Here is a 12,478-nt window from a genome sequence, read left to right on the forward strand (position 1 = left end):
TTTTTTTTTTTTTAACTAGCCAAAGAGGGCATCTCACATAACAAAAACTTTACATAAAACAGAAAAGCCCATCTTTCATGGCACATGGAGACTGATTGGTACTACTCCCTTCAAATTATGTAATATTTATTTTGTATATTCTTACGTTGTCTCCCAGATAAGAGTATAAGTTTCTTCAGGGCAGGGAAGTTTCATTTTTTTCTCTATATTCCCAAGGCCTAGCAATTGTATCTGGGACTTAGAATTAATTTTCTTTATTAAAATTCTATATATTAATACTTCATGTTAAAACACAGGGCCTGGAGTCAGGAGGGCCTGAGTTCAAATTCACTGTCCAGCACTTACTAGCTGTGACCCTGGAAATATCACTTCATCTCTGTTTGACTCAGTTTTCTTATCTGTAAAATGGGGATAATAATAACACCTACTTTTTAGGTCCCTAAGGAATCTAATAAGGAATTTTAGGAATCAAAAAAATTAATAATTGTAAAGTACTCAGTGCAAAGTAAGTACTACATAAATGCTAGTTATTATTATTGTATATAATAAGGTAACTAGTTCCAATCAGTTTTCAGCACATAGTAAGCACTTTATGAATATTGGTTATTATAATAGCAATTATAATACTTATGATATTATAATAATATATAATAATATATAATAATTAATATAATTGTGGTACAGTAGATAGAGCACCAGATTTGGAGGACAAGAAGATCTGAGTTCAAATCTGACTTCGGATACTTACAAGTCACTTAACTTCTATTTGCCTCAATTCCTCATTTATAGAATGGGGACACAGTGGAGGAGAAAATGGCAAACCACTCCAGTGTCTTTGCTAAGAAAATCCTCTGGACAAGAAGTCCATGGGGTCACACAGAATCAGATGGGACTGAAAAAAAACTCCCAAAATTCTTATATTTTCTAAAATAAGAAAACGGGTTATAGAAAACCAATGGAAATGTGCCAAGCAAATTCAATTTGATGACACCATCTCACTGGATTCATGATTGCTAGTGGACTGGCTTGACTGGTCTGAACATCCTGATGATGGTTCTTCTCCTCTTTGAGGAATTTATTATTAGAATGGACAGCTTGCTCAGCTGACTGTTGTGATTACCAGGTTGGATTGACTACAACTAAGAAGACACTAAAATTAGAAGAATGATAAAGAAATGGGCAATGAGGTGGCTTAGTGTATAAAGAGCAAGGCTGAAGGTGGGATTTGGACTCATTTTAGTTTGTTCCCAGAGAGATCCCCACAGGATGGTGGTGACTTAAAGATACCTGAGTATGGCTCCTGAGATCTTAACTGAGGTTAAGATATAGAATAATAATAATAAGAAGAAGAAGAATAACAGCTAACATCAAAGGGTGGAGAGCACATGGCAAGCCTTAAGTGCCTCAATGAAGAAGTATTTATTAAACACTTACTAGGAACTAAAAGTGTGCTATGTGTTATGACAGAATGCTCTCCACCTCCAAAGAAAGAACTGTTGGAGTCAGGATACAGGTGAAAGTATATGATTTTTCGCTTGTTTATCTGGGATTTTATTTCACAAGATTATTCACTTATAAAAATGAACAATATGGAAATATGTTTTGCACATGTATAACCCAGACTGTATTGCTTGCCAGATCCAGGAGGGAGGAGGGAAGGAAGGGAGGGAGACAATTTGCATCATCTAACTTTGGAAAACTTATGTGGAAATTTGTTATTATGTGTAATTGATTAAAAAATAAGTAAATAATTTTTTTCAAAAAGTGTGCTATGTGAATGTTAACTGTTATCATTCTATAGCTTTAACATATGTAAAATGTTTTACAAATATTAATTTCTTTATATCCTCACAATAATATAAGGTAGGTGCTATTGTTATCTCTATTTATAGACGAGGAAAATGAGAATATGAGAATTTCAATGACTTGCTTAGGGTTACATAGTTAAATGTCTGAGGCAGATTCTAATTCAGGTCTTCCTAGCTCCAAACTATTGGGAGTTAACTTACTGCAGTCAATTAGAACACTATCTACCAAAGAAAAGATATCTATAGAAAAAAATGTAAAAATTATAAAGTTAATGGAACTAGGAAGACTAAATTACCATGCTCTCACTGACTACAAAAAAAAGAAATAATCCATTTTATGTCTAAGTAGATGATTTCTTAACTCTGATTACTTCGTTTGTTTAACCCTCCCAAATGGCTAATACATTTTTAATATGCCTTTCATTGTTTAAAAATCAGGGCTCAGATAAGGCCTCTCATTTCCTAAGCCATAAACCACAAAAGGAAATGTTCAAATTGGAAGCAGCTCTTTATAAAGAAACCCTAACAACATAGCCTCTGGACTTACACATTTACTATTTCCATTTCTTTACTACTTGAAATAATCTTTTAGAAGTGTTATTTACTAGCTTCCCATTCCTTTTAATAAATATTAAATTTCTTCAAGGTTTTCCCCTAAAGGCTTAATATTAGCATTTCAATCTTCTTTTACCTTAGATGGGTCATATCTTCCCAGAGTTTCTAAGAGCTTTGGAATGTGTATTCTTGTTTCTTCTTCACAGAAGAAAATCCATGATGAGTTTCTGCTAAATGTTGTGGAAAAACTAAAAAGAAATAGTTAATAATAAGTCCTTCTCCGAATTGGATTTATCATAAAGCCATAAAGTTGTGAATGGGAAATGGAAGATTGTGATGATAAAAGCCTTATATTCTTCATTTTCTTACACAATGGTCTGTAATGAATAAAAGAATCTAGCCTGAAAACCTTATCAGTCTTCAAAGTCACTTTCCCTTAAAACCCCTCAGAAAGCAGAAAAGAGAAGGTTCACATACTCAAATTTGAAGCTCATTTGTTTACCTTTGGAAATAAATTGTATTTTTAATTTAAATAGTTTTCCTTATATTCAAAATCAGCCTTTAAAATAATATAGTCATGTTTTTTTAAGCCTTTACCTTCTGTCTTAGAATCAATACTAAGTATAGGTTCTAAGGCAGAAGAGCTATAAGGCCTAGGCAATTAGAATTAAGTGAATTGCCCAGGGTCACTCAAATAAGTAGTGCCTGAGGCCACATCTGAACCCAGGACCTCCCATCTTGAGGCCTGGTTCTCAATCCACTGAGCTCCCTAGCAGTTCCCAACAAATATAGTTTATAATGCTGTAATAAGCAAAAAAAAAAAAAAGAAAAAGAAAAAGAAAAAAAAGAAAAGAAAAGAAAAAAGAAAAAAAAAACTTTCCAAGGCACTGTAATTTAGAAAAGCACCCAGCACTCTCCTGGCAAGGAAAACTAAGTAACATGAGTACATTCAGGTGGCGATGTCAGTAATTCAGAAAGAATTTTTCACACATACTGAGGTAATAACGGAAGTATGGTCCAGGCTCCTTCATGCTTATCCAGCAGATGAACAAGAAGAACTCTGGGGAGCTCCTAAAACACACAATAAAGGAAAAATCAATCAATAAATAAACAAGAGAGAGAAATAAGTCAAAACACATGGCCATTACAAGATTAAATACCCACTTCATTTAAACACAAGTCTTTCTTGAGAAGGGTGATTTTAATGCCTCAAAGGTTGGGTCAAGGTCCCCTCTGTCCTTAGGATCTAGAGGAAATGAGCTGTCTCCAATCAAATGTGTGTTGTTCCCTCCATCTGGCCAATGAAACATTAACCAAGTATATCCAAGGGAAACCTTTGATGATTTCCCTAAACTAAAATTCAAGATAGAGTTGGGAAGGAGAAAGGGCCACAAAAAGGAAAGGTTGCTTGAGGGCTACAGCCAAACAAAAATTAATCCTATGAAGAAAAAAAATCCTTTCAAAGAGAGAACTCAAACTATTCTATAAGAATATATATGTAAGAACAAATAAGTATAAGTTCACCTCATAAACTAATATAGAAATCCTTAAATATTCAGACAGTGAGGTAGCTAATTTTAGGGCTAATATGAGAGGGGGAGGATAGACACTATCTGTAGGATTTCTAAATTGTAATGCATTGGTAGAGAAACAGTAGTTGTTTTCAGGTAACACACACCAATAGCCAGAAAAATACAAACATACATACATACATACATGCATACATATATATGTAATTATTTTTAGTTGTATTTGTGAACAGTTTTCATTTTGGAGATATAACACTATTTCCTTCTATTTTAAGCAACTATAATAAGAGACTAAAAGTCTGTTGATCTTATCATAAAACTTCCTAGAAGACTAATGAACAGACTTGGTGTTTCATTACTGGCATTCTGTAGCCCTCCCAATACATTTTATTGCCACAAATTTTATACAGGCTATAAAAATATGTTCTTCTAATCATTATACTCAGGAAGGTGAAATGATAAACATCCAGTTTTTCCAAGCGTATCATCATTACAGAACAAATTATCAATCCAACCTTGCAGGTTGTATAGTTTGAATTATTTTCAGAAGAAAAGGATGACTGTGACAAAGCTGGAGATTTAAAAGTAAATGAAGGGGCAGCAGGGTAGCTCAGTGGAGTGAGAGTCAGGCCTAGAGACAGGAGGTCCTAGGTTCAAACCCGGCCTCAGCCACTTCCCAGCTGTGTGACCCTGGGCAAGTCACTTGACCCCCATTGCCCACCCTTACCAATCTTCCACCTATGAGACAATACACTGAAGTACAAGGGTTTTAAAAAAAAAAAAGTAAATGAAGCTTGCTTCATTGTTCTACATAGCAGCTACTTCAGCATCATTGCACAAATTAACACGAGAGTGGTCAAAGATTAAGATGAACCAACATTTAAGTCTAGAAAAGAAAGAGATAAACCAGCATTTCCCCAAATTCTCCCCTCTTCTTACCTTTCCTACTCCTGTGGAAAGTATCACCAACATCCCTCAGTTCTCAACTTAAGTTCCATTCTCCACCACTCACTCTCTCACCTACCAGGAATCCAATTAGTCATCAAGCCCTGTCATTTAGACATGTATATAATATCTCTTGTGCATGTCCCATTCTCCCCTCTAACACTGCAATCTTTCTTGTGCTCCTGAACTCTTGCGATTGCCTGCTGGTTGGTCTCCCTCATGTCTCAAGTCTCTCCATACTCCAATCTAGCCTCCCACCCATCAGCTGACAAACTGACCTTTCTAAAATCCAATCTGACTCAAGAAACTCCAGTGACTTCCTATTACTTCCAAGATCAAATAGAAAATCCAGTGTTTGGCTTTTAGAACTTCATAACCTGGTTCTTCCCATCTAGACTAAAAAAAACAACAATCCACATTGCTTTCCATTTTAGGAAAATGTGTATTGGTTCCATTTCAGAAGAACAATAAGGGTAGGCAACAGAGTTAAGTGACTTGCCCAGGGTCACACAGCCTGGCTCTCAATTCACTGAAATACTTAGCTCCCCACTTCCTAGACCTCTTAAACCTTACTTCCTTTTATGTATTTTGTGAACCAGTGATACTGACCATCTTGTTGATTTTAAATGAAATTGTCTCTCATGTCCAATCTGTTTTTCCCTCTTCATTTCTTCCTCCTGGTTTCCCTGGTTTCCTTCAAGTTTTAGCTAAAGTCCTACCTTCTGCAGGAAGCCATTCCTCAATGCTCCTTCATCTTAATGAAGGTTATAAGCCTCCAGGTGGGAAAAGAAAAATTGCCCCAACATCCTATGCTCCCTCCAGGGACCCACAAACTGGTCATGAATGGAGGAAGGATGTTTTTGTTTCAGATGAATCTATTTGTTCTGCTTTTGGGTAAAAGAGTCTTAGAGATGGCCAAAGCCTTGTTTCAGGTCAGAAGAGCAAGATCCTAGAGATTCAGGACCTGTGTCCAAGTCAGAGCTTACACTGGGGTCCCAGTACAGCCTAAGGAGTGAGTAGCTGGACTGACTCAGTCTATCTGGTCAGCCCACTGAGCACCGTGTCCTGAATAAAAGGAGCTACTTATCGTAATAGTGGATTGATGACATTAACTGACAATTGATACTGAAAAGAATATACTAGAATGGATGCTCAAGCTGAGAGCACTGGAATAAAGGTTCCCAACATTTTTTACAACATAAACCACTCTCAACAACAAGAACAATTGTGAACAATTGTTGGGTTTGTGAATCCACAAGGTAATTTAACATATTACTCATAATAAACTTTTAGACTTATTATATGTTTTTATGATAACTTTTCCCCAAAAAACACTCAGATTAAAACATATAATTTATATAGTTACAGAATATAAAATTTTACTCTACAATTATGAACTCTAAATATAAAATTATAAAACTCATTATAAAATAGCACATATTTTCTTATTAAATAAAATACAGCAAGACCTTATGTGCTTATTATCATCTGTCAGTCTTCATATTATATTTCTTTATTTTATAAATTTTGTCAATTATAAATAATATTTTAACGAAATAAGTTACACACTAATATACTGTTGGTGGAACTGAAAATTGATCTAACCATTTTAGAGAGCCATTTGGAATTATGTACAGAGATCTATGAAGCTGTGAATATCCCTAGACCTCACAATAGCATTGTTAGGTCCATTTAGGGAAGAAAGGAAAAGAACCTATATATTCCAAAATACTTATAGCAGTTCTCTTTGTGGTAGCAAAGAACTGGAAAATAGAAGGGATGCCCTTCAATTGAAGAATGGCTAAACAAATTGTGGTATATGATTGTGATGAAATACTACTACACTAATGATGAACAGATTCATTTTTCTAAAAAACTTGTAAAGAACTACATGAGATAATAAAGAGTAGAACTATTAGAACCAAGAGAATATCATATACAGCTACAGATTTAATATTTGAAGAGTAACTGGTGAATGTTTACCTCCAGAGAATGAACTGAGAAGTGGAAAACACAACAGACATAATCTATATGTACATATTTGTTTGCCTAATAATGCCTTCTGTGGTATGGGGAAGGGAAGATGGTTGGAAATAAGTTGTATTAATAAAATAAATAAACTTTTAAAATTAAATATATTACGGCTTGTAAGACATTTCACACAATATAATGCTAATACATCAATTTAATTATTGGACTGTTTTATTTGAATAAACGTTTGTGATATTTGACTCAATGCCAAACAAAGAAGGTCTTTAATCTGGTGCTACACTGAGTTTATTTCTGTATTTTTTATTTAAAACAATCATAAAATGAAAATGCTCACTCACAATATGCAGTGAAAAAATGGTAATTTATAAGCTCTTTTGCTAAGAATCAGAACCTGGGCAAAGAAAGAGGTAGAAGGAATAATGAATTTAAAGAACAGCTAGTTATCCAGGGTGGTTTTGGTGAAAAGAAATGATATGAAATGAGGGTAGAAAGAGCAATTGAAGCCAGATTGCAGAGAATCATAAATGCCAAACTAGAGGTTTAAGCTAGGGGCAAATGGAAGACACTGATGATTTTTGAGCAAGGGAGTAACTTGCTCTCTTACAGATTATTTTAGCAAATGTGTGAAGGAGCTTATTAGGATTTGACAGACTATGGGCCCCATGGACATACATAGCGTTTGAAAACTCACCTCCAAAGAACTATGAGGTACCAAATATCTTAGACCACAATAAAGTTTCATGATAATTACATTGCAAAAAGAGTCTGAGAATGTCAAAAATGAAACTTCTTCCCTTTTTGCAGCATGCAGATGGACTATGGGTACAGAATGCATTAGTTATATTTCCTGTGGAAATTAGTGTTGCCTGTTTTTCTCTCTTTTTTTTTAAAGCTATGGTTCTATTGGGAGAGAGCAGGCATTGGGAAGTAAAGGTGGTATAAAAAAAGCATCAGTAAAATATTTTTTAAGAGTGAAAATGTAAGTACTGGGGAAAAGTAAATCATTCCAGCTTTGGCAGCTGCCACTCACACAAAACTCTTTTAAAACCACCCAAACAGAAATGACCTACTGTCAATCAAGAAAGCACATCTAGATTGGTCCCTGCTTCCCTTCTAAATCTGGAAACTCAAACAAGCCTGTCTCCAAATCGCTTTCCTGTAAGTTCCCCTGTCTGCTTACAGAGTGACCTCCCTAGTTTATGCCCTTATTACTTTGTGTTTGAACTACAGCAATAGACTGCTAATTGATGTTTCTCTCTCCTCCAATCCATTCTTCACTGAGCTACCAAAATGGTTTTTTCCTACCCTATCATACCCCCTATTTCCTTACTAAATAAACTCTAGTGGTTCTCCATTTATTGTATCCAGGATCAAACAAAAACTCCTATGATGGACATTTAATTCTCTTTGCAACCTGGATCTTTCTGACATGTCCAATTTTGCACCATTCTGTTCACCTCTATGAATCTAATGCAGTCCTGGCACAAATTCTATCTCCAGTCTCTCACTGGCATGCGTTAGCATTCATTGGCTGTCCCCCGTGTCTGCAATGCTCTCCATCCTCATCCAGGCCTCTCAGGATTTCAGACTACCTTCAGTATTCAGCTGGAACACCACCTCCTACAGGAAGCCTCTCCTCAGTCCTCACCTCCCAGATGCTAGTGCCCTCTCCTCTAAGGTTATCATCCATCTTCTCTGGATATATCTTGTAGATGTATGTATATATATATATATATATATATATATACACACACACATATATTTATTTGTTTGTTTGTTTGTTTAAATTTAGCCCCTTACCTTCCATCTTAGAATCAATACTGTGTTTTGGTTCCAAGTCAGAAGAGTGGCAATGGGGGTTTAGTGACTTGGCCAGGCTCACACAGCTAAGAAATGTCTTGAGTCCAGATTTGAACCCAGGATCTCCTATCTGTAGACCTGGTTCTCAATAGTTCATATTTTCTTTTTTTACACCATAACATTTAGCACAGTACTTGTCCGGAGTAAATACCCTAATAAATGCCAATTGATTAACTGGTGCCTAAAGAGGGGAAACTGAGGGATCTCATTTATCAAGGGTGATCTGTGATTCTAGTGACCAACAATTCCAAGAGTAACAAATCATAATATAGAAATGTATGGCAGAAAAGAATCTAAGATTATAATCTTTAATTCTTCTTGCTAAAATATTGCTAATTTTAATCTGTAAGGCACTGGGTAAATGTATGATGTACTTGATTCTGTTGTTCAGTCATTTTTCAGTCATTTGTGACTCTTTGTGACCCGATTAAGGTACCAAAAGGTTTGTCATTTCCTTCTCCAGTTCATTTTACAGATAAGGAAATGGAGGCAAATGGGGTTAAATGACTTGGCCAGGGCCACACAGCTAGTAAACATCTGAGACCAGAAATGAACTCAAGAAGGTAAGTCACTGTGCCATCTACCTGCCTGCCTGTATGTCTAGCCGATGTACTTATACAGAAAATAAAGATTTTAAAAGATTTTTCATTGGAAATAGCAGAAAGAAGCTATCTGCATGCCAATCAAAAAGCTTCAAATCTTATATATTCAGAAATAAATTAAAAAACTAAAAATCATTACAATAAGAATTCTTACACAGTGATGATAATAGCACCTCGTATTTGTATTGGCTTTTAAAACTAATCCATGATTATTAATTGGGCCTATATTGTGTGCTCAGTACTTTTTTTCCAATTGCTTATACTACATTCAGCATAAAGCTTTCATTATTTCTATTTGGACTGTTTATCGCATACTGTTTTCCAATAATGTCTCAGGTCTTGACTCCCAGGTCATCCTTCTTGAGAGGGGCCTTTTGGGGGATGAAATGTCTGTTTTTAAAGAATGAAAATGTCTTTCCCATTTTCTTGGGAGTGCCAGGGTCGCCAAGCCGTCCAGAACCAAAACTTAAGGGTACAGACAAAGCTGTGGAACAACTCTTGTTGTGAGGAGTAACTTAGTCCTGCCAAAAACAGGGTGTGAAAGGAAACTAGTGGGCATGCTTTCCTTATGTGACTCCCAACTGGTTCAGAAGATAATTAAAAAGATTATATCCATGCTAGCCCCATTCTGAAGAACATCTATTTGGTTTTTTGTTGTTGGTTGTCTTTAATTTAATGTAATTTAATTTAGAATATTTTCCCATGATTACATGATTCATGTTCTTTCCCTTCCCTCCTCTCTCCTCCTTCCTGTAGCCAACAAGTCACTGGATTTTACATGTGTCACTGATCAAGACTTATTTCCATGTTATTAATATTTGCAATAGAGTGATTGTTTAGAGTCTACATCCCCAATCATATCCCCATCGACCCATGTGATCAATCATATGAAGAACTTTTCTTTGAATGATGACATGTCAAAGGAAAGTTGCAGGAGATCTTGGAAGTCATCCCATTCAAGTGCCTTGTTTTCCAGAGTAGGAAAATAAGGCCCCAAAGGGGTAAGACTGAATTTATAACATTTAATGATACCCCATTTTGTGTGTTCTCTTCCCTCAATGGATTGCAAGCTCCTTGAGGCCAAGAGCCGATTTTCTTTTCCATATTTGTATCCTCATCACTAGCGTATTTGTCACTGTCGTTTAGTCATTTCAGTGTCCAATTCTTCATGACCCCATGTGGGGTTTTCTTAGCTAAGAGAGTAGAGTGGTTTACCATTTCATTCTCCATCTCATTGTCTAGATCTAGTGTTTCCCAAACTTTTTTGGCCTACCGCCCCCTTTCCAGAAAAAATATTACTTAGCGCCCCCTGGAAATTGTGAAACTTTTTATTGAACTCAGAATAGAATGTAATACAAAAAAAGTGTGGCCATCACTGCTCCCCTAGATCGCTGCAGCACCCACCAGGGGGTGGTAGCGCCCACTTTGGGAATCACTGGTCTAGATAAAGAAACTGAGGCAAACAGGGTCAAGTGGCTTGCTTGACATTACACAGCTAGTAAGTATCTGAAGCCAGATTTGAACTCGGAGAGATGAGTCTTCCTGACTCCAGGTCCAGCATTCATTTAATAAATGTTTATTGTTTGACTGACTGACTGACACTAAGGGAGCCAGGACTGAACACTAGATTTCCCAACTTCCCAATTCCAACATCCTTTGCAAAGTTCTAGAACACATTTTTTAAAATCTAATATCTTTATATTACACACATGTTACATTTATAAGTAGGTCAGATCTGCTTCATTGTAGGAATAGTCCTGAGAATTCTATCAACCTCTCCTATGACAGTTGCTTGTGACCAACAGCATAAAAGTAAGAGTAAAAGAAGACCTCCTTTGCTAGTTCTACACAGTAAATCCTAACACTGTTGTGACAAGATTAATTGTTCTTGAAGGGTTAGAGATCTAGAGCTGTCAAAGACTCCAGAGATCATGTAAACCACATCTCTTATTTTACAGAAGAATAAGCCGAGGCTCAAGGAGGTGGAGGGATCTCCCCAAGTTTCCACAGGCAGTAAGGGTCAGAGGTGGTATTTGGATTGAGGTCCTCTGACTCCAGAACTAATCCATGCTCCTTTCCCTTGAGGAAGAGTAGAATGAGAAATCATTAGATGAAGCAATATCATATTTCTAAGTGGTTTTCAAATGAGATTTTATATGTACATGCATATAATATAAAATGTATAAACATATGCATGTATGTATGTATTATTCAGTCATTTCAGCGTGTCCAACTCTTTGTGACCTTATTTGGGGTTTTCCTGGCAGAGATATTGGAGTGGTTTGCCCTTTCCTTCTCTGGCTCATTTTTTAGATGAGGAAACTGAGGCAAGCAGGGTGAAGTTACTTGCCCAAGGTCCCACATGGATTTGAACTCAAAGAACTAAAAGTCTTCCTGACACTAGTCCCAGTGCTTTAACCATTGTACTACCTAGCTGCCTCTAATGAAAACACACACACACACACACACACACACACACATTTGCATAGGTGTACAAATATAAACATAAACCCTCTGGAAGCATATTTTAAAACTCCTTTTTAGTTCCTAGGAATATTAAGAAGTTATATTTTCAGCCTAAAATCCTTTTTTATGCATTTCCCCTTTAGGAAGTGGATTAATCAAAAGTTATAGTCTTTCTTGGGGAAAGAGATCAAGAGATTAACTTAATTCTAGAAAAGATGATGGCTTTTTCAACCTCTAAAGTTATAATTATGAATACCCACATAAGCAAGTGCCCTCTTTCACTGAAAGGGAAGCTCCCGCTCTTTCTTCTATTCTAAATTCTAGATATCAATTAAGAGAAATGGTCCAAGATGAATTAGGTGGATCTTGGTTACTCAACTTTTTTTGGAATTTTAATCCAGATTCTATTTTGTCCAAGATTCCTATAAATGAAACTGAAATTATCTTGGAGGCAGAGAGTCATGCCAGAAAGCATGGGGCATCTTACTTTTACTCTAAACTTAGAATGCTTAGTTATTAAATTAGTGTTAAATTGTTTTTGTCAGATTTGAAATTTCAGGGGACAGAATTATCATTGATCTGTTTTCTTCAACAACCAAAATGCTACATATATAGGAATTATGATTAGAGTTATTATTGTAATTGTCACTTCCTTTTATATCTGAATTTATGTTCCCTTGGGTTGTATATGTTCCTGAGAAAGATATATATGCTGGACTGT

At 35.9% G+C, this 12,478-nt stretch overlaps 1 protein-coding gene across 1 annotated transcript in view; it reads right to left on the reverse strand.

Annotated features, from left to right (window-relative positions):
* B3GLCT (beta 3-glucosyltransferase) overlaps positions 1-12,478 on the reverse strand; it is a 125,560-nt gene that overhangs the window by 47,628 nt on the left and 65,454 nt on the right. The window contains exons 5-6 of the mRNA XM_044668277.1: positions 3,358-3,434; positions 2,500-2,611 (exon numbers count right to left, since the gene is read on the reverse strand). Coding sequence (XP_044524212.1) covers positions 2,500-2,611; positions 3,358-3,434 — 189 coding nt within the window. The remainder of the gene's footprint in view (positions 1-2,499; positions 2,612-3,357; positions 3,435-12,478) is intronic.

This window comes from Gracilinanus agilis, chromosome 3, assembly GCF_016433145.1.
Source record: "Gracilinanus agilis isolate LMUSP501 chromosome 3, AgileGrace, whole genome shotgun sequence".
Lineage (NCBI taxonomy): Eukaryota > Metazoa > Chordata > Mammalia > Didelphimorphia > Didelphidae > Gracilinanus > Gracilinanus agilis.